This window comes from Pristiophorus japonicus, chromosome 21 (assembly GCF_044704955.1).
Source record: "Pristiophorus japonicus isolate sPriJap1 chromosome 21, sPriJap1.hap1, whole genome shotgun sequence".
NCBI lineage: Eukaryota > Metazoa > Chordata > Chondrichthyes > Pristiophoridae > Pristiophorus > Pristiophorus japonicus.
The window spans coordinates 16,329,960-16,352,321 of NC_091997.1; the positions used below are offsets into that span (position 1 = coordinate 16,329,960).

Genomic DNA, 22,362 nt, shown 5'->3' on the forward strand with positions numbered 1-22,362 from the left:
TGAGTGAAGAAATTTCTTCTCATCTCAGTCCTAAATGGCCGACCCTTTATTCCGAGACTGTGACCCCCTGGTTCTCGACTCCCCAGCCAGGGGAAACATCCTCCCTGTATCTATCCTGTCAAGCCCTGTAAGAATTTTCTATGTTTCAATGAGATCACCTCTCATTCTTCTAAACTCTAGAGAGTATAGGCCTCAGCGCATAAGGGATGACACGAGAGGCACTGCTCATCTTGACCTGGTATTTGACAATGACAGTGTACAGGAATAGAAGTCGTAGCACTGCTGGGCACTCTTACCACAGGATGATCAAGCTTAACATCATTTAGGACCCAATTATACCACAGACCAGCAACCACATTTATAACCTTAAAAGGCAACATAAGCGAAAAATGTAATTCATTATCTCGGAGGAGGATGTTTGTCAACATTTCAGTAGACGACATTGTGTACTTGGACTTCCAAAGGTATTTAATGATGTTCGACACAAAAGATTACTAATTAAGCTCAAAGCTGTGGGATTGCTGGGCAAAACTTGGGTATGGATCAAAACATCGACTGTAGAGTCGAGAACTGGTTAGAGGGGTAAAGGCAGAGTGGGAGGAGGTACTGAACGGACTGGTGTGTCCCAGGGCTGAGACTGGACATCTAGGAGCCGAAATAGCCCTCCGCCCCAAACAGGCGCACATTTTGAAAGAAATGATTATTCTCCACCCCAATCCATGGGGGGGGAGAATTGAGGGAAATTGGTCTCTTTTTAAATCTTTTAATTTGTTGGGGCGGCTGAGGGGCGGGAGCGGGGCGGAAGGCAGGCGGTGTCAACAGCACCGCGCTGAGCATGACACTTTAATGGCGCCCACTGGGCCACCAGGGAGGGTTTCGGCTGAGCCAGTACCCAAGAGAGGGTGCCAGGCTGTCTATTGGCGGCCAGGCCGAACCCCCGGCTGCCATTGTCTGGCTAACTTCAGAGTCGGGCAACGATTAAAACAAAATGGCGGCCGCGGCGGAGCACCCTCCCTTTTAAAGGCGGACGCGCCACACAGTCACTGGCAGCTTCCCACCGGGAAACGCTGTCAGGGGCACCGACCGGCGGCCGCTCTGCTCCCGCGGGACAATTTCCCTTGCGGGGTGGGAAGCGATCGGTACCGGGGCGGTAAAAAAAAACATAGAAAATAGGTGCAGGAGTAGGCCATTCGGCCCATCGAGCCTGCACCGCCATTCAATGAGTTCATGGCTGAACATGCAACTTCAGTACCCAATTCCTGCTTTCTCGCCATACCCCTTGATCCCCCTAGTAGTAAGGACTACATCTAAATCCTTTTTGAATATATTTCGTGAATTGGCCTCAACAACTTTCTGTGGTAGAGAATTCCACAGGTTCACCACTCTCTGGGTGAAGAAGTTTCTCCTCATCTCGGTCCTAAATGGCTTACCCCTTATCCTTAGACTGTGACCCCTGGTTCTGGACTTCCCCAACATTGGGAACATTCTTCCTGCATCTAACCTGTCCAACCCCGTCAGAATTTTAAACGTTTCTATGAGGTCCCCTCTCATTCTTCTGAACTCCAGTGAATACAAGCCTAGTCGATCCAGTCTTTCTTGATAGGTCAGTCCCGCCATCCCGGGAATCAGCCTGGTGAACCTTCGCTGCACTCCCTCAATAGCAAGAATGTCCTTCCTCAAGTTAGGAGACCAAAACTGTACACAATACTCCAGGTGTGGCCTCACCAAGGCCCTGTACAACTAGCAACACCTCCCTGCCCCTGTACTCAAATCCCCTCGCTAAGAAGGCTAACCTGCCATTTGCTTTTTTAACCGCCTGCTGTACCTGCATGCCAACCTTCAATGACTGATGTACCATGACACCCAGGTCTCGTTGCACCTCCCCTTTTCCTAATCTGTCACCATTCAGATAATAGTCTGTCTCTCTGTTTTTACCACCAAAGTGAACAACCTCACATTTATCCACATTATACTTCATCTGCCATGCATTTGCCCACTCACCTAACCTATCCAAGTCGCTCTACAGCCTCATAGCATCCTCCTCACAGCTCACACTGCCACCCAACTTAGTGTCATCCGCAAATTTGGAGATACTACATTTAATCCCCTCGTCCAAATCATTAATGTACAATGTAAACAGCTGGGGCCCCAGCACAGAACCTTGCGGTACCCCACTAGTCACTGCCTGCCATTCTGAAAAGTACCCATTTACTCCTACTCTTTGCTTCCTGTCTGACAACCAGTTCTCAATCCATGTCAGCACACTACCCCCAATCCCATGTGCTTTAACTTTGCACATTAATCTCTTGTGTGGGACCTTGTCGAAAGCCTTCTGAAAGTCCAAATATACCACATCAACTGGTTCTCCCTTGTCCACTCTACTGGAAACATCCTCAAAAAATTCCAGAAGATTTGTCAAGCATGACTTCCCTTTCACAAATCCATGCTGACTTGGACCTATCATGTCACCTCTTTCCAAATGCGTTGCTATGACATCCTTTAATAATTGATTCCATCATTTTACCCACTACCGATGTCAGGCTGCCTGGTCTATAATTCCCTGTTTTCTCTCTCCCTCCTTTTTTAAAAAGTAGGGTTACATTGGCTACCCTCCACTCCATAGGAACTGATCCAGAATCAATGGAATGTTGGAAAATGATTGTCAATGCATCCGCTATTTCCAAGGCCACCTCCTTAAGTACTCTGGGATGCAGTCCATCAGGCCCTGGGGATTTATCGGCCTTCAATTCCATCAATTTCCCCAACACAGTTTCCCGATTAATAAGGATTTCCCTCAGTTCCTCCCCCTTACTGGACCCTCTGACCCCTTTTATATCCGGAAGGTTGTTAGTGTCCTCCTTAGTGAATACCGAACCAAAGTACTTGTTCAATTGGTCCGCCATTTCTTTGTTCCCCGTTATGACTTCTCCTGATTCTGACTGCAGGGGACCTATGTTTGTCTTTGCTAACTTTTTTCTCTTTACATATCTATAGAAACTTTTGCAATCCATTTTCCCTTTGTCCTCCTCTGCTGAGTTCTAAATTTCTCCCAGTCTCCAGGTTCGCTGCTATTTCTGGCCAATTTGTATGCCACTTCCTTGGCTTTAATACTATCCCTGATTTCCCTTGATAGCCACGGTTGAGCCACCTTCCCTTTTTTATTTTTACGCCAGACAGGAATGTACAATTGTTGTAGTTCATCCATGCGGTCTCTAAATGTTTGCCATTGCCCATCCACAGTCAACCCCTTAAGTATCATTCGCCAATCTATCCTAGCCAATTCACGCCTCATACCTTCAAAGTTACCCTTCTTTAAGTTCTGGACCATGGTCTCTGAATTAACTGTTTCATTCTCCATCCTAATGCAGAATTCCACCATATTATGGTCACTCTTCCCCAAGGGGCCTCGCACAACGAGATTGCTAATTAATCCTCTCTCATTACACAACACCCAGTCTAAGATGGCCTCCCCCCTAGTTGGTTCCTCGACATATTGGTCTAGAAAACCATCCCTTATGCACTCCAGGAAATCCTCTTCCACCGTATTGCTTCCAGTTTGGTTAGCCCAATCTATGTGCATATTAAAGTCACCCATTATAACTGCTGCACCCTTATTGCATGCACCCCTAATTTCCTGTTTGATGCCCTCCCCAACATCACTACTACTGTTTGGAGGTCTGTACACAACTCCCACTAACGTTTTTTGCCCTTTGGTGTTCTGCAGCTCTACCCATATAGATTCCACATCATCCAAGCTAATGTCCTTTCTAACTATTGCATTAATCTCCTCTTTAACCAGCAATGCTACCCCACTTCCTTTTCCTTTTATTCTATCCTTCCTGAATGTTGAATACCCCTGGATGTTGAGTTCCCAGCCCTGATCATCCTGGAGCCACGTCTCCGTAATCCCAATCACATCATATTTGTTAACATCTATTTGCACAGTTAATTCATCCACCTTATTGCGGATACTCCTTGCATTAAGACACAAAGCCTTCAGGCTTGTTTTTTTAACATCCTTTGTCCTTTTAGAATTTTGCTGTACAGTGGCCCTTTTTGTTTTTTGCCTTGGGTTTCTCTGCCCTCCACTTTTCCTCATCTCCTTTTTGTTTCCCTCTGTCTCCCTGCATTGGTTCCCGTCCCCCTGCCATATTCGTTTAACTCCTCCCCAACAGCACTAGCAAACACTCCCCCTAGGACATTGGTTCAGGTCTTGCCCAGGTGCAGACCGTCCAGTTTGTACTGGTCCCACCTCCCCCAGAACCGGTTCCAATGCCCCAGGAATTTGAATCCCTCCCTGCTGCACCACTGCTGAAGCCACGTATTCATCTGCGCTATCCTGCGATTCCTACTCTGACTAGCACGTGGCACTGGTAGCAATCCCGAGATTACTACTTTTGAGGTCCTACTTTTTAATTTAGCTCCTAGCTCCTTAAATTTGTTTCGTCGGACCTCATCCCTTTTTTTACCTATGTCGTTGGTACCAATGTGCACCACGACAACTGGCTGTTCTCCCTCCCTTTTTAGAATGTCCTGCACCCGCTCCGAGACATCCTTGACCCTTGCACCAGGGAGGCAACATACCATCCTGGAGTCTCAGTTGCGGCCACAGAAACGCCTATCTATTCCCCTTACAATTGAATCCCCTATCACTATCGCTCTCCCACTCTTTTTCCTGCCCTCCTGTGCAACAGAGCCAGCCACGGTGCCATGAACTTGGCTGCTGCTACCCTCCCCTCCCCTGATGAGTCATCCCCCTCAACAGTACTCAAAGCAGTGTATCTGTTTTGCAGGGGGATGACCACAGGGGACCCCTGCACTACCTTCCTTGCACTGCTCTTCCTGCTGGTCTTCCATTCCCTATCTGGCTGTGGACCATTCACCTGCGATAAGACCAACTCACTACACGTGATACTCACGTCATTCTCAGCATCGTGGATGCTCCAGAGTGAATCCACCCTCAGCTCCAACTCCGCAACGCGGTCCGTCAGGAGCTGGAGGCGGATACACTTCCCGCACACGTAGTCGTCAGGGACACTGGAGTCGTCCCTGAGTTCCCACATGGTACAGGAGGAGCATAACACGTAAGTGGTCAGCGAGTGGCCGATGGGACGGAAACCCGTTTCCGCCGCTCCCAGCCCGGGGCAATTTCTGACGGGGTGGCCCATCCTCCTGCCCCTGGTCGGAAAGGCCTTACTGTTCTATTATTGCCTCTAAGAAATGGTAGTGGACCTTAAAGATGGGGTGGGGGGGGGGGGCAATTTCAGGCCCCTGCTGGTTCTAATTTACATCAACGACTTGGATTCAGAAACTCAACGTAAATTGCTCAAGTGTGCAGATGTTACCGAACTTGGTGGGCGGTGAAATCGAAGGAGGCAGCCCAGAAATTACTGAATGAGCTCAACAAAATATGGGTGTGGGCCGAACAATGGCAGATGAAATATAATACAGACAAGTGTAAAGTATTGCACATTGGAAGGGAAAAGGGCAACTTACATACGTAATCCAGGATACTACTTTAAACTGTGAGCGTAGGACAAGGGGACACATGTTCAAAGCAAAAGTTAATTTTCGGACTGATATCACAAGGTTCTTCTTCATGCAGAGAGGAATCAACACTTGGAATGAACTTCAAGATAGGATGGTGGCAGTGGTGGAGTATAGGGCTATGCTTGATGATAGGCCAACTGACTTTCCTCATCCATGAGGATATTGTGAAATACTGGAACCAGCTTGTAATGCTGCACATTATGGATATGTAATATACCAAAAATCCCAAAACATTAGTTACGTTTATCTCTGTCCAACAGCATCTACACACACACACACCTTGATATTTTGATAGAAATACAGTAAAAACGATGGAACTCATGGACACATACGGTTTGCCAAAGGCTTCATTTAAAACATAAACAAATCCTCAGTGCTCTATTGGCACCTGTTCCAGTTTCTGTTGTCAGGGATTCAAAGCAAGCTGCAAGGATCCCATGCTGGTCTGCAGTTTGACAGCACCATCGAGCTGGAAGCTACATTGAAATCTCTTGTGCTTTTTATCAAGATCTGGTCTAAACCCTTCTCTCTTTCATTTGTTTTTTTGAGAAGAGTTATTCAAATGAAACTGGTTTTGGAATTCGTTTGAAACAAAAATGGCTACTTGCAAAATAAGCTTTGAATTACATATAAAAATATTTATGATATATATGGCATCGGTTTTAGGTTTTTGATTGGACGGGAGAAACCTGGAGAAACCAGTGAAGTGGCTCAGTTGATTCGTCAAACCCTCGAACAGGAGAGATGGCAGAGAGAAATGATGGAGCAGCATTATGGGCAATATGTCGATGATGACGAGGAGGTAAGAAATCTCAGAAATGTAATACCGTCTTAAACATACCTCAAAGGGGATCATTTTCAGTTCTCATTTCATTGGCACTTAAACTTGCACTAAACATCATATTGAAGAAATGACATTCTTTGAACTACATGCTCCACATGCCCAGCTTGAGAGGTTCTGAGCAAGCAACGTGCTGAATGGCCAACCCCTTATTCTGAGACTGTGACCCCTGGTTCTAGACTCCCCAGCCAGGGGAAACATCCTCCCTGCATCTACCTGTCAAGCCCTGCAAGAATTTTGTATGTTTTCAATGAGAAAAGATGAGATGGGATGGTCAATGAGATGGTTCTTTTGCCAATCACCTTAAATCTGTGTCCTCTGGTTCTTGATCCTTCTGCCAATAGGAACAGTTTCTCTCTATCCACTCTGTCCAGAACCCTCATGATTTTGAACACCTCGATCACATCTCCTCTCAATCTCCTCTGCTCCAAGGAGAACAACCCCAGCTTCTCCAGTCTCTCCCCGTAACTGAAGTCCCACATCACTGGAATGCATCGTAGATTGCTAACCTTTTGCAGAAAAGAAATCCAGGGGCTTTTCACCGGTTCCATGACTGCTTCCTGGGCATCTCTCCATTAAGTGTCAATTGATACCATAGACAAGGTTTCACGGAGAAATTCTCATACATTTATTAAACGTTGCCTTTGAGATTTAATTACAGCAGAAAATAACAACAGCCCTGACAGCTAAAGTTATGTGCAGGAGCCACAGCTTCCTACATTTCTCTATATTTTGGAGTCAGAATGAAAAAGAAAGCATGCACTCCCTCTGCCCTACAATCCTATCCATCCAATCCTTGCAGATCCTGCAGGGGAATAGCTATGTAGGGCAGGGGTTAGAGCTAAGTGGTTAGTTAAGTTTCTGTTCAGCTTCAGGTCAAAATAAACTAGGCAATTGTGTAGGTCCTTGGGCTTTACAAGATGGGGAAGTTTACACATGGCATCGATTTACAACATCCTAATGATGACATTTGCATGCGCATGCTCAACATTGCTTTCCCAGAGCCTTCCAAGCTAAGCTATACTCCGAAAGCATGTGCCGGCTGCATATCATTTGAAGCATGAAGAAGACTTTACCAGGCAAATAATCGATCTTACTTATCATAAGTGAGTGAAAATCTTGACAATGATATTCCTTGCCAAATCAGAAAATCTATGTTTTTCGATTTTTATGCTCACATTAAACAGTGCAAATTCTTGTTTCATTGGGTGCTCCTTGTCGGCCCTGCTTCCTACGGTTTTGGCTTTGAACTCTACTGAAGGACTGAGAAACTATACATTGTATCTAATACTGGGAGCTGGGCGATAAGTGAGATATGCAGCCCATCCTACCTGCTGTGCCTGCCTAAATAACATTACTGGGCCAATGGTATTTACCATAAAGATGATTGCAACCGTTCCTAAAAATATCTTCAGAAATGTCTGGTTCATTGCAAGTAATCACTGCACTGCCCTCAAAATTGTTTAAATCATCCTGCAGAGTTACCATCTCTAGCATAAGAAAGTGAAGCTGTTACATTTGAGAGTTTTTCTTTGTTGGAAATAGAAGATGTGAAAGATTAACGAAAGGTTCCGATATGTGTCTGATACACTCAGCTGACTTTTAACTCCATGGGCTAAATTTTCCATTATTTTTTGCATACATATCACCCACTTAACGTCCATTTTAACGCTGAAATTCGCCCATTTAGCCACAAAATGGAAACTGACGCCTATTTCTTGGAGACTTAACGGGTGAGAGTTACTTTTGGCATGTATGTAATGCCGAGACAAAATAATACCGCCTGCCCACTTTTCTTGGGCGGAATCATTAGAATGGGTGAAACCAACATCCATAATATCGCCCAGCGTTACATTCGGCACATAATTAACGCCGAGATTCAATAATACCGACCGCCCACTTTTTTTGGTCGTAAAGATCACATTTGCCGAAACTAACGCCCAGTATATCGCCCAGCGCCACTTTCAGCGCCTTGCACACATATCGCCCACAATCTCGCTCGCCGAAAAAAACGCTCTGAAAACGTTGAACTGTTCTGAACTAATCACAGCGGTGTGGACGCCATTTTGTAAATTGCAGGTTGTTTCACTGAAAAGGCTGCTTCAACTTCGGGGGAATTTGGATTTACTCTGGATTTCTTCTCCGGTGATGTGACCATCTGACCAGACACCTTATCATACTGTGGACAATTGGGTTTTACTGTAGGTGTCTTAGTGGGGAAATTTAATGCTTGTCAACAATCAGCATTATACTTTTTATTGGAATGGGGCCAGCCATTTCTCAGCCTGCATCGATTACAACGCAGATGCTGCAGAGTGCAAATGGCACAACATCTAATCCACAGCATTATGTGCCCAATCTAAGATGTGCCAGACTGATGAGGTCCAGACCATACACACCCCGCACTTACAGGGAGAAGCGGTCTTACCTCGACTTATCCAAGAACTTCTACCTTCGGTGACTGCGCTTCCACAAAGTGGTTATCGGTGAGATCTGCCACCTCAACAGTGCAGATCTGCAGCCTGCCATCACCTTCAGGACATCACTGTTCGTCGAGGTCAAGGTCACCTCGGCACTGTCGTTCTACATGTCCGGTTCCTTTCAGGCTTCCGCGCTCGACATTTGCCCTATGTCTCAGCATGCCACACGTTGCTGCATTAGACAAGTCACTGAAGCTCTGTACGCGCATAGGATGGACTTTATCCGCTTCCCTATGACCACGGAGGCTCAGACTGACAGGGCTGGAGCATACTACCGAATTGCTAAGTTCCCCCAAGGTGCAGGGTGCAATACACTGTACACACATCGCCATGCGGGCACCTTCTCAGAACGCAGAGGTTTTTCGCAACCGAAAAGGATTTCACTCCCTGAAGATCCAACTAGTTGTCAACCACAACCAGATAATTATGGCAGTGAATGCCAAATTTCCGGGCAGCTTCGATGAGGCTCACATCCTGCATGAGAGTGCTGTATCTGACTGGTAAACATGTCAGCCACAAGGTCAATGCTGGATGCTTAGTGATAAATGTTATGGCCTAGCCACCTGGCTGATGACTCCCCTGGGTAACACCCACACCGAGGCCGAGAAGCGATACAACGAGCCACAGAACCACTCTCAATGTGGTCCAGAAAACCATTAGTGTGCTTAAGGAGTGCTTTAGATGCCTGGCGTACGCAGGAGGGGAGCTACAATACAACCCTGATCAGGGAGCTCAATTCATAGAAAATAGGTGCAGGAATAGGCCATTCGGCCTTTCGAGCCTGCAATTCATTGTCATGTGCTCCATGCTGCACAAGCTGGCTATCAAGAGGGGACAAGAATTGCCAGAAGGGACTGATGGTCTATGTCAGAGAGAGAGGAAGAGGTGAATGAGGGCTGGACGCTGACCTCTGGTCAGACAATCAGGCTGACTATGCAACCATGCCCACGCCCCCCTCCAGACCACAGGAAAGAGCCCGTGGTGGCTACATAGCTACAAGACTCTTGCGTCAGCAGCTCATAAATGAGCGATTTGCCTGAAAGAGCGTTGTTGTTGTTGACAAAGCTGATACACTGCTGTGTGTGCAGCTCAAACATCAATGGTGGGCATCATCTTGGTGCCAGTTAAAGTTTAAGTTGATTGAAGTTAAGTTTAATTATACCCTTTCATGTTAAGGAATCACCAGTGTGTAACGGTCCAGCTATCTGAGACAATGTGCAACAAGGTTATGTTAAATAAAAAAACATTTAATACCACCTTTGGTCTGAAATCAGAAGTATCACAGGCAAAAACACCCCACAACCACCCCACTTTTTAGAACATTGACATAAATCAAATGGTCAACATGTCCAGCAACACAGAGCACAAATGCAAACCAGCAGAGTGGCCCCCTCCCCCGACACATTACAACAAACTGCATACACCCAGATGGAGATATAACAAAGCCATCACCTACGGACATGCACCTCACTTTCCTTCACCCCCCCCCCCCCTTCTCCCCACCTCTACCCCTTCCCCTCCTCGCTCCACGCCGCCTGGCTTGAGGCGCTCCTGAGGCGGTGCCTCATTGGGGGAGGGGATGAAGGCAGAGCCGGTGGTTGCACAGGTACGGGAGCAGGGGGTACCGAGGTGGTAACATTCTCGGATCCAGAAGCAGGGTCTTGCTCCTGCCTCTCGCGTGTCGTTGGCACTGGGGGTGCAGAGCCTAGGGGTGGAGTGCCGCGCTCCGGGACCACTGGGAGGCCTGTTCCACGAGTGTTCCTGGCTATCGCCTCCGCCATCCGCAGAACGTACTCCGTCATGGTGCCGGAGATGCTGGCCCGCAGTTGGGATATGCTCCCCAATGCATGTAGGATCTGGTCACCAATGTCAGCAATCCTCCTGGACAACTCTACCCTATTGCCCCTGTCATCTGGCGCTCGTGGAGTAGACCTGCCACGTCCACGAAACCTCCGCGGGATCGGCGCCGTCCTGGGGTGTCCCGTGGTGAGGTGCTTGGGCCCGATACCTCCAGAGTGGAGGTGGGAATGGCCGGAGGAGCACTAGATGGCCTTGGAGTGGAATGCCTTCTGGAGCGTGGCGATGCAGGCTCCTCGAAGTCTGCGCGCTCATCCATTGAGAAGGGACCCAGCAGATTGACGGGCGAGAATCAGACCTCCTCAGCACCAGATGTAGGATCGTCCGGAGAGTCGGGCCCCACGCCCCCACCTCTGACCTCTGTGGTCTTGCCTTGGGACACGCTGCTGGCTGAGCTGCAAAACACAAATGAGGTTATTAGAGGAGACGGGGGTGCCAGGGTCACAAGGTCAGTCCAGCGCTACACACAGCATATTGCACGACAAAAGCACCACCGCTCTCAAAATCATCTCAGACATCACATTTCATGCCCATCAACACATTCTGCATTGCACTGATTCTCATGAGGCCAGCGTTATGTATAGGACACTTTTACAAATCATCTATCGTACATTATTGTTCGGAGATGAGTGGGTGTGGCATCTATTGTCTTTACATCACGAACTGGTGTATACTTTACTCACGTGGCATCACTTCAGGGTCTGCAGCTGCCTGCGTGGCTGTCCGGGGGTGCCTCCCCACAAATGTGGGCACCCGCTCCTCCATGTCAGTGAGGTCGCTTATGACTGGTCGCCCACCCCCCCACCCACCCGTTCACCTCTGCTCGGACCTATTCCTCGATAGCTTCTTCTGTAAAAGGTAACAGGACGACATGGCTTGAGATCATTGCGTGATATCACTGCTAGGGACTGTCACAGAGACTGATACAACACATAACCGACAGATGTAATCATGATTATTATGAGAATTGCCATTCTTGACCGAAAGATGTGCGCTGTGACCGCAGGCTTTGAGTACAACATTCCCGGTAAAAGTGAAAGACCTCACATCTGATTATAGTCACTCATGACTCTTACAAATCAAATTATTTAAATATATAAGTGCATGTTGATACTTACTCTTGCATATCCGACAAGGTCATTCCATCGCTTTCGTCATTGGTTTCCCTCATGCTCCTCGTTGATCGCCGACAAGACCTTCGCTGCTATCTCGGCCCATATCTTCTGATGTGCCTTTGGGATGGGCTTCCCATGCCCTCCCTGGGTCACATCACCCCAGCGTGACTCGACCTCCTGCACGAGGGAGGCATTTGCCTCGTCCAAGAATCTCCTCGCTCTCTTGCGTCCTCCCATTTGTTCCTCTCCCAGCTCACTGCTTTCGCCAGCGTCAGTCTCCACAGTGTACTGTGTCGCCTTCTCCACTCCCTCCATTATAGGCACCAAATTCTTGAAAATATCTGGTTGGTAAAAGCTAACTTTTTTCGCACTATTTGCTATAAAGCTTGAAACTTTCCCTCCTGTCTCCCAAAGCAGCCAAACAAGCACATACCACATCCACACACGCCTTCACTCCCTCTCCGCTCCCTCTCTCTCTGTCTCCTCTTATGCGCATGTAATAATGACCCTTGACCTCCTGAATCGCGGGAAACGAGCATTGCCATGCCGTTGCTAAGGACGGCAACACTTTATGGCAGAAGGTCAGAGAAATTTAACGCTAACGCCCATTTCAGATCGCTCGCGGTAATGCCCAATTTTTAAAATGGAGACTGGGGGCTTTGAAAGTGGGTGACAAGCCAGTGATCTGAAAGCCCATATTTACCGCCCACGACGGCAATAACACCCATTTTTGGCGATCTGCACAAAAGTGTAAAATCTAGCCCCAGGAAATTAAAAACCTACATTTTTTTTTTCTATAAACGGTCACAGACGTCAAAGAATTTTACTATCGGTCGTGGACCCATTGAAAACCTTTACTGCTGTGACTGAACAGTGCTGAATTCATTTCACGTTTCGCACCAAAGGTTGGAGGGGGTGAAATTGGTCTCGGGTGATGGTGGAAAACGAGCATAGCAAATCAGCAGCCAGTTTTACACCCCGCCCGATTTACTTTTACATTAACAGAAGGCAGTGGCATTATTTACAATCTTTGCATTTTGTTGGATCTGTGGCCAGCAATGAAATTATCTCCACTTTTGTGACTATAATAGTCTACACACTAATTAAATCATTTTGCTTTGCATTCAAGTTTTTTTTTAAACTTGTATTATAAATCGAGTTCTCAGTGAGTAACTGTGGAACAGCGTTTTTATTCTGTTGGTGAACCTACTTACTGACTCATGAATGTGTTAATTCTGAGATGTGCAATCTCCCTCCCACAATCACCCAGTCAGTTCTCTGTATGTATTTATAGTAGAGATTAAGAATGGAAAACAGATTATTTTTGGATGTAATGTCACAAATACTAATGCGACCCTCAAAGGATTATTGAAACTCAAAATTTAAAATGATTTTGTAATTTAAAAAATATATATATGGATAGGATTATGTGCATGGATGGGGGTTGATTTATTTATGGGGGTGTATTTCCTCTTAAAAAGCCCAGTAATTGAGGCTCCTGTGAAGGCTCTGTGGGTTCATCCATTGAGTAACTGAGCAATATGGACCAGAAAAGTCCCAAATTTGATCCCTAATTCAATCCCCAGTCTGACACCCCGTCTGCTGAGTTAGTTGATCTGAGTTCCGACAAAGGTAAATGTGTTGCAATTATACTCAGTACCCCTTGGTCAAGAAGGAGAAGTCAAGCAGAGTTTCAGCTCCTAATGGCTATTCAGCAACCCCTGCTGTAAGTGAACATCAGGTGAAGGCAGGGATCCGCCTTGGCTGCGATGCTCTCCCATGGTTAATAGCCTGCCGGCACTCGCTACCAAGGCTCACACATGAATAGCGACCACTTGGATGAGGTACCAGAAATCAGCGGTTGCCTGTGGCAAGAAGCCACTGCCTTCAGGAGTGCAGGGGACAAAGTCATCACGAGAAAGAGGGATTTCACTTTAGGAAGGGTGTCAAGGCCTTAGAAGGTGCTGAGCAGATTTATCAGAATGGCACCAGGGATGCAGAACTTCAGTTACGTGGACTAGAGAAGCTGGGCTTGTTTTCATGGAGCAGAGCAGGTTAAGGGGAGATTTAATAGAGGCGTTCAAAATCCTGAACGGTTTTGTTGGAATAAATAAGGAGACAATGTTTCCGGTGGCCGAAGGGTCGGTAACCAGAGGACACAGATTTAAGGTCATTGGCATAAGAGCCAAAGGCGAGATGAGGAGGATAATTTTTACACAGCTCGTTGTAATGATCTGGAATGCACTCCTGAAAGGGTGGTGGAAGCAGATTCAAATATAACTTTCAAAATGGAATTGGATAAATACTTGTAAGGGAAACATTTGCAGAGCTCTGGAAAAATGGCTTTAATCACTAACTAGCAGTGCAGTCTCTCACAACTCTGTGTAGAAAAATGTCTACTACTCTCCATCCTAGCTCTCTTGCATTCAATCGTACATCTTTGGTGACTCATTCTGGAGCCCTCAATCACTGGAGACAGTCCCTTTCTATCTGTCCCAGCTCTTCAGTTAAGAGTAAGTTAGATAGGTGGTTGAAGGACAAGGGGACAAAAGGATATGGAAAGAGTGCAGACACATCAGATTAGGACTATTGCTCACGTGGAGGATAAGCATCACTGCGGACTGGTTGGGCCAAATGGCCTTTATCCGTGTTGCGATTTCTGTGTAACATTGAATGTGCACATTGTAGTTTGTGGAATTGCGAAGAAAAGACCACTGAGTACATTGAGAGGCCAGATTATTAAACAGCGGCAAAAAGAAGATCCCAGGAGCTCAAATTCATTAAAAGGTCAAGCACAATAAGAGTGATAAAATGCCTTCATTATAGAATACAGTCCTAATGATGCTTTGTGCAACAATATTGTTCCACTGCCTCTATGCTTTCCCATTTGCCGTATAAAGCCACATAACTGGTATTTGCATTTTCTGTTCTGAATATTGTAGGATTTAGAATTATTTTCATACGACACGAGCAGCACAGCCAGTGAGTTCTTCAACAGCAATAACAATAATAGCAACAGCTGTCTATTGGTAAAGGTTTGTTACAGTGGAGTGGCCTTGGATTTGAAACCTGTGCATGGTGTGATCTCTGCATTGCCTTGTGTTGGCCAGCTCTTTCTCGCTTGTCTCTCCTTTCCTGTGGACACTAAAGGTTGGAATTTTCCACTTTGGTGGAAGGACAGTGGAAAGTCAGCATGGCAGACGCTGTATCTGCCCAGTTTCTATATCAGTGACTCCACCGAATTTCCTGGGAGCGGCCTAATTAACATCATTTAGATGCGCTCCTGCCAGGATTCAAACCTGCACCAGGGAACCTTCCTCTGGGAGAGGGGAGGAAAATGGCTGCCCTTGACCTTGGACACCTGTGGCAGCAGAACAGGGCGGGCTTCCTCCAGGGCAGCCTACGACCAGATTAATTAAAAATCTTGGGGTTGGGGGATTGCAGTCTATTTCACCCCCACAAATGATTGCCCGCCCTTATGGCCTCCAAGAATATGCTGTCATTCCTCATGGGCGGTGTTACTGGGGGAAAAATGGGATGCAAGACATTGCTCTCTCATAACTGCCCCCTTTAAACACGGTAACCCATCTTTGTGAAGATGTATTCAGCGTCTGTCACAGAAAGAAACATTGAAATTTACAGCGCAGAAGGAGGCGATTTTGGCCTATCGTGTCCACGCCGGCCGACAAAGAGCCGCACGGCCCTCGGTCAGCAGCCCTGAAGGTTACATATAAACCTATGAATAATGGCAGAAAGGCAAAGAGCACCCAGGCCAACCAGTCTGCCCACACAACTGCGATACCCCTTACACTGAAACAGTCTACACTCCACCCCAACCGGAGCCATGTGATGATCTGGGAGAGGCAAAAGCCAGATAAAAATATAGGCCAATTTAGGGAGAAAAAAATCTGGGAAAATTCCTCTCCGACCCATCCAGGCGATCGAAACTTATGGTAAAAAATCCCAGTGACAGGGAGCAGTGGCACAGTTCCCAGCGATCCCCTCCCCTTCCCGCCTTGGAACTGCCCGAAATCCGGCACAAAGGCAGCAGAAAATCTAGCCTTGAAAGTCTTGTTTGTGTAAATCTGTAAATGGACCTTTCAGTGGGCGGTAGAAACCTTCGAGAAAATCTTCACCGTCAGGAGGCTGGAACATTGTGGTTTGTTTGCTGATAATACGTTTCTTGAATATTAGAGAGTGAATCGCAAGTGCTGATGTCTTTATCAGAGGAATTCTCTTGGAGAAATAACTTTTCAAGTCTTCAAATCTATGTATTTTTAGGCGATGAAAGTCTTCTGTGGAATGGAACAGAATTCCTCTTTTAAGAAACAGTATCAACATCATGCATCAGACAGTGGCAGGTCATGTATAATGTAGAGCAGGTACAGAGTCAAGCTCTGTTTCGCAGTAGCGAACAAACTCGAGCACCAGTTTTTCCTATTTCCTACTCCAGACATTGGTTGCTCATTTAATGCCTATTCTGGACAATTTTGACCTTTTAAGAACCAAATTGAGACTGCCCAAACTCATTTTAGTTCCATCATTACAGCTGGCAAAGGGAGCGAGAAATCCAGTCTATGCCGGCTCCACACGAGTCCAAGAGGTGAAAGATCACGCCATTCCCCATCTTGGAGGAAATAGTATCGCCAGTTTTTCTCTCCCACCGCCCTTCCAGGTGCCAGAAAGGCGCAGCACAGCTGAGGAGCACTGTGACTGTTTTGGGAGCTGTGGCCAAATTTCCATGCAGGACCTTCAGATGGAAATGGGGGCTGGAGGTTCGGTGATAGCGAGTCGATAGGCCCATTTTATATATACTGAAATAAATATGGGCAGAGATGTAAAATGGACTGCCAATTCGCCATCACCCTATTGCACAAAGTCACAATCTAACCCTGTGAGAGCTAAATTCATTTGTATAGTTGAGGTAACCCTTGGTTAATAATCAGTCAATGTTAATGCAATTACCTCACATAGTGAGACTCAGAGGCCGCGATATATACTCAGAGCCAGGAAAAGAGCGGGAAGGAGGAGGGGGGTGGGGGGGCAAACCCAGAAGTATGGTTTCCCACGCATCCTGCTGAATTTAACGGGTGGCGTTTTAAAAAATATTTTCAAAATGTTTTCTGGCCGACAAGCAGCTGGGAACCAGATGTGCAGTAAGCCTGACATCACATTGTGGGGTGGGGGGGGAATTCGGACATTGCGGGGGGAGTGGGGGTTGACAGGGGGCCGATTTTGCGTGGGGGGTAAGCTTGTTGGGCCTGGGGGAAACACTCCTGCTGCCCCGGCCCACAGGCAATGTAATAAAGGCACTTGTCTCATACATCTGGCCCTTGTCACTTCCTTTCATCTGCCGGGATTTCCCAACCCCGGGAATCTCGCCCTCCAAAAATAAACATTGTGTTAAAATAGAGACACGCAGCCCCCTTAAAAGATTTTAGTGACTGACCCGCCTCCTGAGAACAGGTTGGTCACCAGCTTCCCCGCCCCCACCCGCCTCCGTTAAAAAGTGGGCAGGTTGGGGTCAGGTTTAAAAAAGGTAAAAATATTTACCTACCTACACACCCCAACCCACTGGTTCTTTGGGCTTAAAACTCTCCCCCTCACCCCCCAGAGTGCCTCAGATTCTCTGCTTGTGATTCATTATAATTGCAGGGAAATCACAAGCTGGCCATCGGACAGCAGGAAACCCAGGCAGTAGCTCCGTCATGCAAGTTGTCCCAAAGGCCATCGCCATTCTCTTCAGCAAAAGTATTCAGAAAATCAATAAAATTAAAACAAAAGTATACTGAATTTCAAAGAAAAATAATCCTTTGGTGATACCGAAATACCGTTCAGAAATGCCAATAGACGAACAGTTTTGAACAACAAGTATTCACTTGATGACTACGTCCCATCTACACCGAACTGTTTGGACATGTAAAACCACCATAATACCTCCTTTGTCTACCAAATGTTTTGCTGTATTTGTTGGTTCACCATGTGAATGAAATTGATTTCCTCAATCATATTTACGGAGATCTTTTCCAAAGCAGGGTAGAGTTACACAGTTTCAAAATGTGGCCCTTTTCTTAAAATAGTGAATGCTTGCAAACAAATGCACAGAAGCTGTTGTTTAAATGTTTTTTTAATATCCCCGGCAGTGTGTTAATGCAGTGCATTGGAACACCAACAGATGGTGCCACAGAATGGTGCGATTGAGATTGTGCCTGTAATCACACCAACAGACTTCCCGTCTTTATAGAGACACACCAAGGTCAGACAATTCTCCGAAACAGGAAGGAGCGAGAGTCATCACCAGATTGTTCTCAAATGTCCCAGCAGTTGTTTCAGAAGGGCACAGTTTGAGGCCTAAATGTAGGCCTCTGAGCTAGGATGGGTGCATGGTTTGGGGAAGAAATAGAGGAAGTATTTTTTCAAATTAAAGACATGAATATAATGAAATTACGATTTATTAATAGTCATTCTCATCGCACTGCAGAAATTCTCTCTTTACAGATGGCAGACTTTAGCTGTTTTATTCAAGGCACTCCCCATTAAATTTAAAATTGATTTTATATATATATATATATATATATTGCTTTCCCTACAATTCTCACAACTGGAACTTTGCAACATACAACTGTAACAGGTCTTTTCTATACAACTTGGACTGCTATTCCCGACCACTTCTGCACTGAAGCAAAGTGGATTCCCCTGTGTAAAATTCTCAGTATAACTTAGATATCAGATCAACAGTATTGGTCCAAGCACTGAAATCACCGCAGGAGGTGGTCTCACACCCATCTCTCTTCGCATTTGTTGTCATAACTCAATTCCAGTGCAAAGCTGCTTGTGTTCAAGTGGTCTGTTGGACACACTTTAATAACTTAAGCAGTGATTTAAATCTTCTGAGGTTGTAAACACTACCAAACATGCTCTTAAAACATTAAAAATTTATTGGGAAGGGAGTTGTTCCTTGCAGATATGCCTATCACTTTATTGCATGCCCACATTCTGGAAGCACAAACTGATTCAGTGATATGAAAAATCTGTACATTGTTAAGGCCTCACTACCAGTATCAGAGCGCGCCATTATAACAGCTGATTTGAATCACTCACATGCAAATTAGTCCCAAACCAAAGTCACCAGTTTTCCTCAGCTGTTTTGCTCCATTCGTCCTACAGGCCCATACACATGGGCACCTGAGAAACTTGATGGTTTGGCCTTCAGAAATTGGCTTCTTGAAGGTATATTGGACCCATTGGCACTACTAGACATGGAGGAGGAAGAGGAGTTTCTGTGGAGGGCAGAAAGTGAGGTGCTATTATAGCTGAGGTGTTTGGCATCCATTTATTCTCACCCCAGGAGCTGTTTGTTCAGGCCCAGACATCATTACCCGGGTATCTGCCTGTGCTTCACCAGGGAGACAGTCACTGATTCATGTATCTCCTTGAGTCTGACCTCCTGCCCACTCCGCCACAGTGACAGCTCTGCCCATGACTGGAAAGATGACCACAGCTTTACATTTCCCAGCCACTGCCGGGAACATTTGGCATCTGTACACTGATGCATCAACTAAATGACACAAGCCTTGATTGCCAGGGAAACAATTCCCTCATTTTCCCCGAGTGAATCAGCAGCACAAGATGACACAGCACTTTTTTTCCAGATGTCAGATTTCTCGAAAGTACACAAATTTGTTGATGGCACACATGTTGCCAACCCCATGTCCTGCTTGAACGAGCAACAGTTCCATTCCATTAATGTCTAGGAAATGTCGGACCACAGAAACTGAACCAACCAAGTCAACGCCCGATATTTTGGTCGCAGCCACGATGCCTTCATTTTGTACCAATCCACCATCCCCACATTATTTGAAGATGAAAGGGTGCCCTCCAGAGTTCAGGCTGATGATCTCTTTTGAGAAACCCATGAAGAGCTGCAGAATATAGATACAGGTTGAACCTCCCTTATCCGGAACGATTGGTCCTGGCCTGTTCTGGATAAGGGATTTTTCCGGACGAGGGGTGGTACAGGCACTGAGCAAGGGGATATCGAGGCTGGCTGGCTTGGGGCTGGGAGTGCAGCAGAGAGATCATGGGGTGGGGGGGTGGGGTGGCGGATCGCGGGGTCAGGCCAGCAATTGCGGGAGTCGGCAGCGAGGAAGGCCTTCAATTTGTTCACGTCGGAGTTCTGCGCATGCGCCACCCGGTGGCCAGGAATGGTTCTGGACGAGGGGTGGTTCTGGATAAGCGAGTTCTGGATAAGAGAGGTTCAACCTGTACAATCATGTTCATGCCTCCAACAGAATTCTGATGGGTAATGTATGCACCAGTGTGTGTGCTCACATGTTTGTAGAGCTGTTGAGTTGCGAGTGGCTTAGCCACTTACGTGATGTTCACAAGACTCAATAAAACCCCAGCCAGTTGGGTTCAGGGGATCCACGATGAGGCAGGTGGTTGTGAGCCTGGTGAATGAACTGGTAATGTGTAGTGTGATTGTTAAATCTTTGCTAATAAACCAACTAATTCTTAATAGCAATGTGCTGCTATGAATTCTTAAGCAAAGTACCCATGAAGCAAATACATTACATGATGGAACATACCAGTGGCATGCTCAAGGAGAGATTTTTTTCTGGATAGATCATAGGAGTCCTTTTATAAAGCTTTGGCCAGGTTTCTAAAATTGCAGCTATTTGCTACATCATGATTGATGTATTCATGATTACTGTGCAAGCTCAAAGTGGTGCAGGACATGTCCATCTGGTGAGGCCAGCTCATCACTTGATCATTGCATGTTTCCATCCTTGTCCGGCATTCCCAGTGGGACTTTTTCCAGGATCACCAAATCACCCTGCATACCCATCACTAGATTGCCCATGATATGGCATTTGTCTGATACCAGATTGCGAAATACAACATGTGTATCCTCATCAGATTCCAAGGATTAAGTGCATATCCATCATTCAATTGAAGCTGCATGATTAAAGTATTACCTTAATATATGTCACATAATTTCTGCTTTGCTTAGTTAAAGTAGTTCAGTCACAATGTGGCACAATCTTTTTGCTGCCCAGGTTTCTTGCTATCCTCCTTCTTCCTTCCACCAGCCAGTAATAGCAAACACAAATCTAAGAGAATACGAAGCACAGTTTTACACATAATATAAATATACATTCTAGCAAAAGTGATAGAAACGAAAGCTGATTGCAAACTAAAATGGCACTCAAGTACTTAAAATAACCAAAGCAAAGGAAAGCCATTTGTGATGTTATCTGATATATTTAGTTATCACACTGGCTATGACTTTTCTCATTATTCTATATATTTTAGATGTACTTCAGGGGTGAGAATTTCACCAACACTGAAAGTACTTTATACCCTAATGTGCACTCATGTGATTTAAATGCTTCACTCTAGTAACCGAGTGTACCTGAATTTCAAAGTTTCATCCCAGAGCACTATATATTCTTATGAAAAATGAGTCTTAAATTACATCAATAGGGATTTTTTGCTGGCATCTAGTGGTAAAGTAAGGACATTTCCTCAATATTCATTTTGCCGATTGGGAACATGTTACTGATTTCAAAACAAGCCTATGTAGCAGGGGTAGTCAACTAATCAAAGCTCAACAATTAGAGAAAGAAAGTGTATACCAACAAAAAGCTGCACGTTTGAAATACAGTACACCGACACTCTCACTGCGACCATAACCAGCACAAACTTACCATGCACTGACTACGTGTACATAACACTGGCGTTCTTGACTTCTGAGCAAATCTTTTGCTGAATTCACACCGCAGTATAAACCGAGCAAATTTGGCAGCGAGGGAACCAAGTTATATTGTGTACTTACAATAATATCATGAAGAGGGTATTCGACCTGGAAAGGCAGTATGGAGATGCAAAAATTATATATCTTTTAACTAAAAACAGAAAATGCTGGAAACAGCAGGTCAAGCAGAAACAGAGTTAACACTTCAGTTATTGTTTTAACGATCCAGTTGTTGGGAGAATACTTACCCTACCTTTTACTTTGTGCTTTAAAATGAAACACTTTCTATAGTGCAGAGAATTGGAGGAGTGCAGGATAAAAGAGCAGGAGGAAGCTAACCCTATCTGCTGCTAATTGCCTTTGTGATTTGCTGAAGGTGTCACTTATTGGGAGGTTACAGTGGTAATGTTGAATACATTGCAAGATGTAGAACAATTTCTCATACAAAAATTGTTGTAAACAAATGTCACATAAGGTTGGGTTAAAATTAAAAGTACTGCTAGAAATTGTGGGGTAAAACATTTTCAGAGTATCTCTTGCTGAAACTAAGGAAGGAAATGCATGTTGCTTTTGAGCACAATATTTCAAGTTTGAATAAAGCTGGTGAAACTCTTCAAATGACCTGGTTGTTACCTGGTGCTTGGAACTTCTTATTGAAATCGGAGCATCAATTTCCTCTAATTAAATATTGGGAAGACAGAAGCCATTGTCTTCGGGCCCCGCCACACACTTTGTTCCCTAGCCAATGATTGTACCTCCCTC

At 45.7% G+C, this 22,362-nt stretch overlaps 1 protein-coding gene across 1 annotated transcript in view; it reads left to right on the forward strand.

Annotated features, from left to right (window-relative positions):
• The window catches only part of LOC139233842 (neurabin-2-like), a 340,307-nt gene that overhangs the window by 277,477 nt on the left and 40,468 nt on the right, over positions 1–22,362 (forward strand). Inside the window, exon 7 of the mRNA XM_070864427.1 lies at positions 6,217–6,352. Coding sequence (XP_070720528.1) covers positions 6,217–6,352 — 136 coding nt within the window. The remainder of the gene's footprint in view (positions 1–6,216; positions 6,353–22,362) is intronic.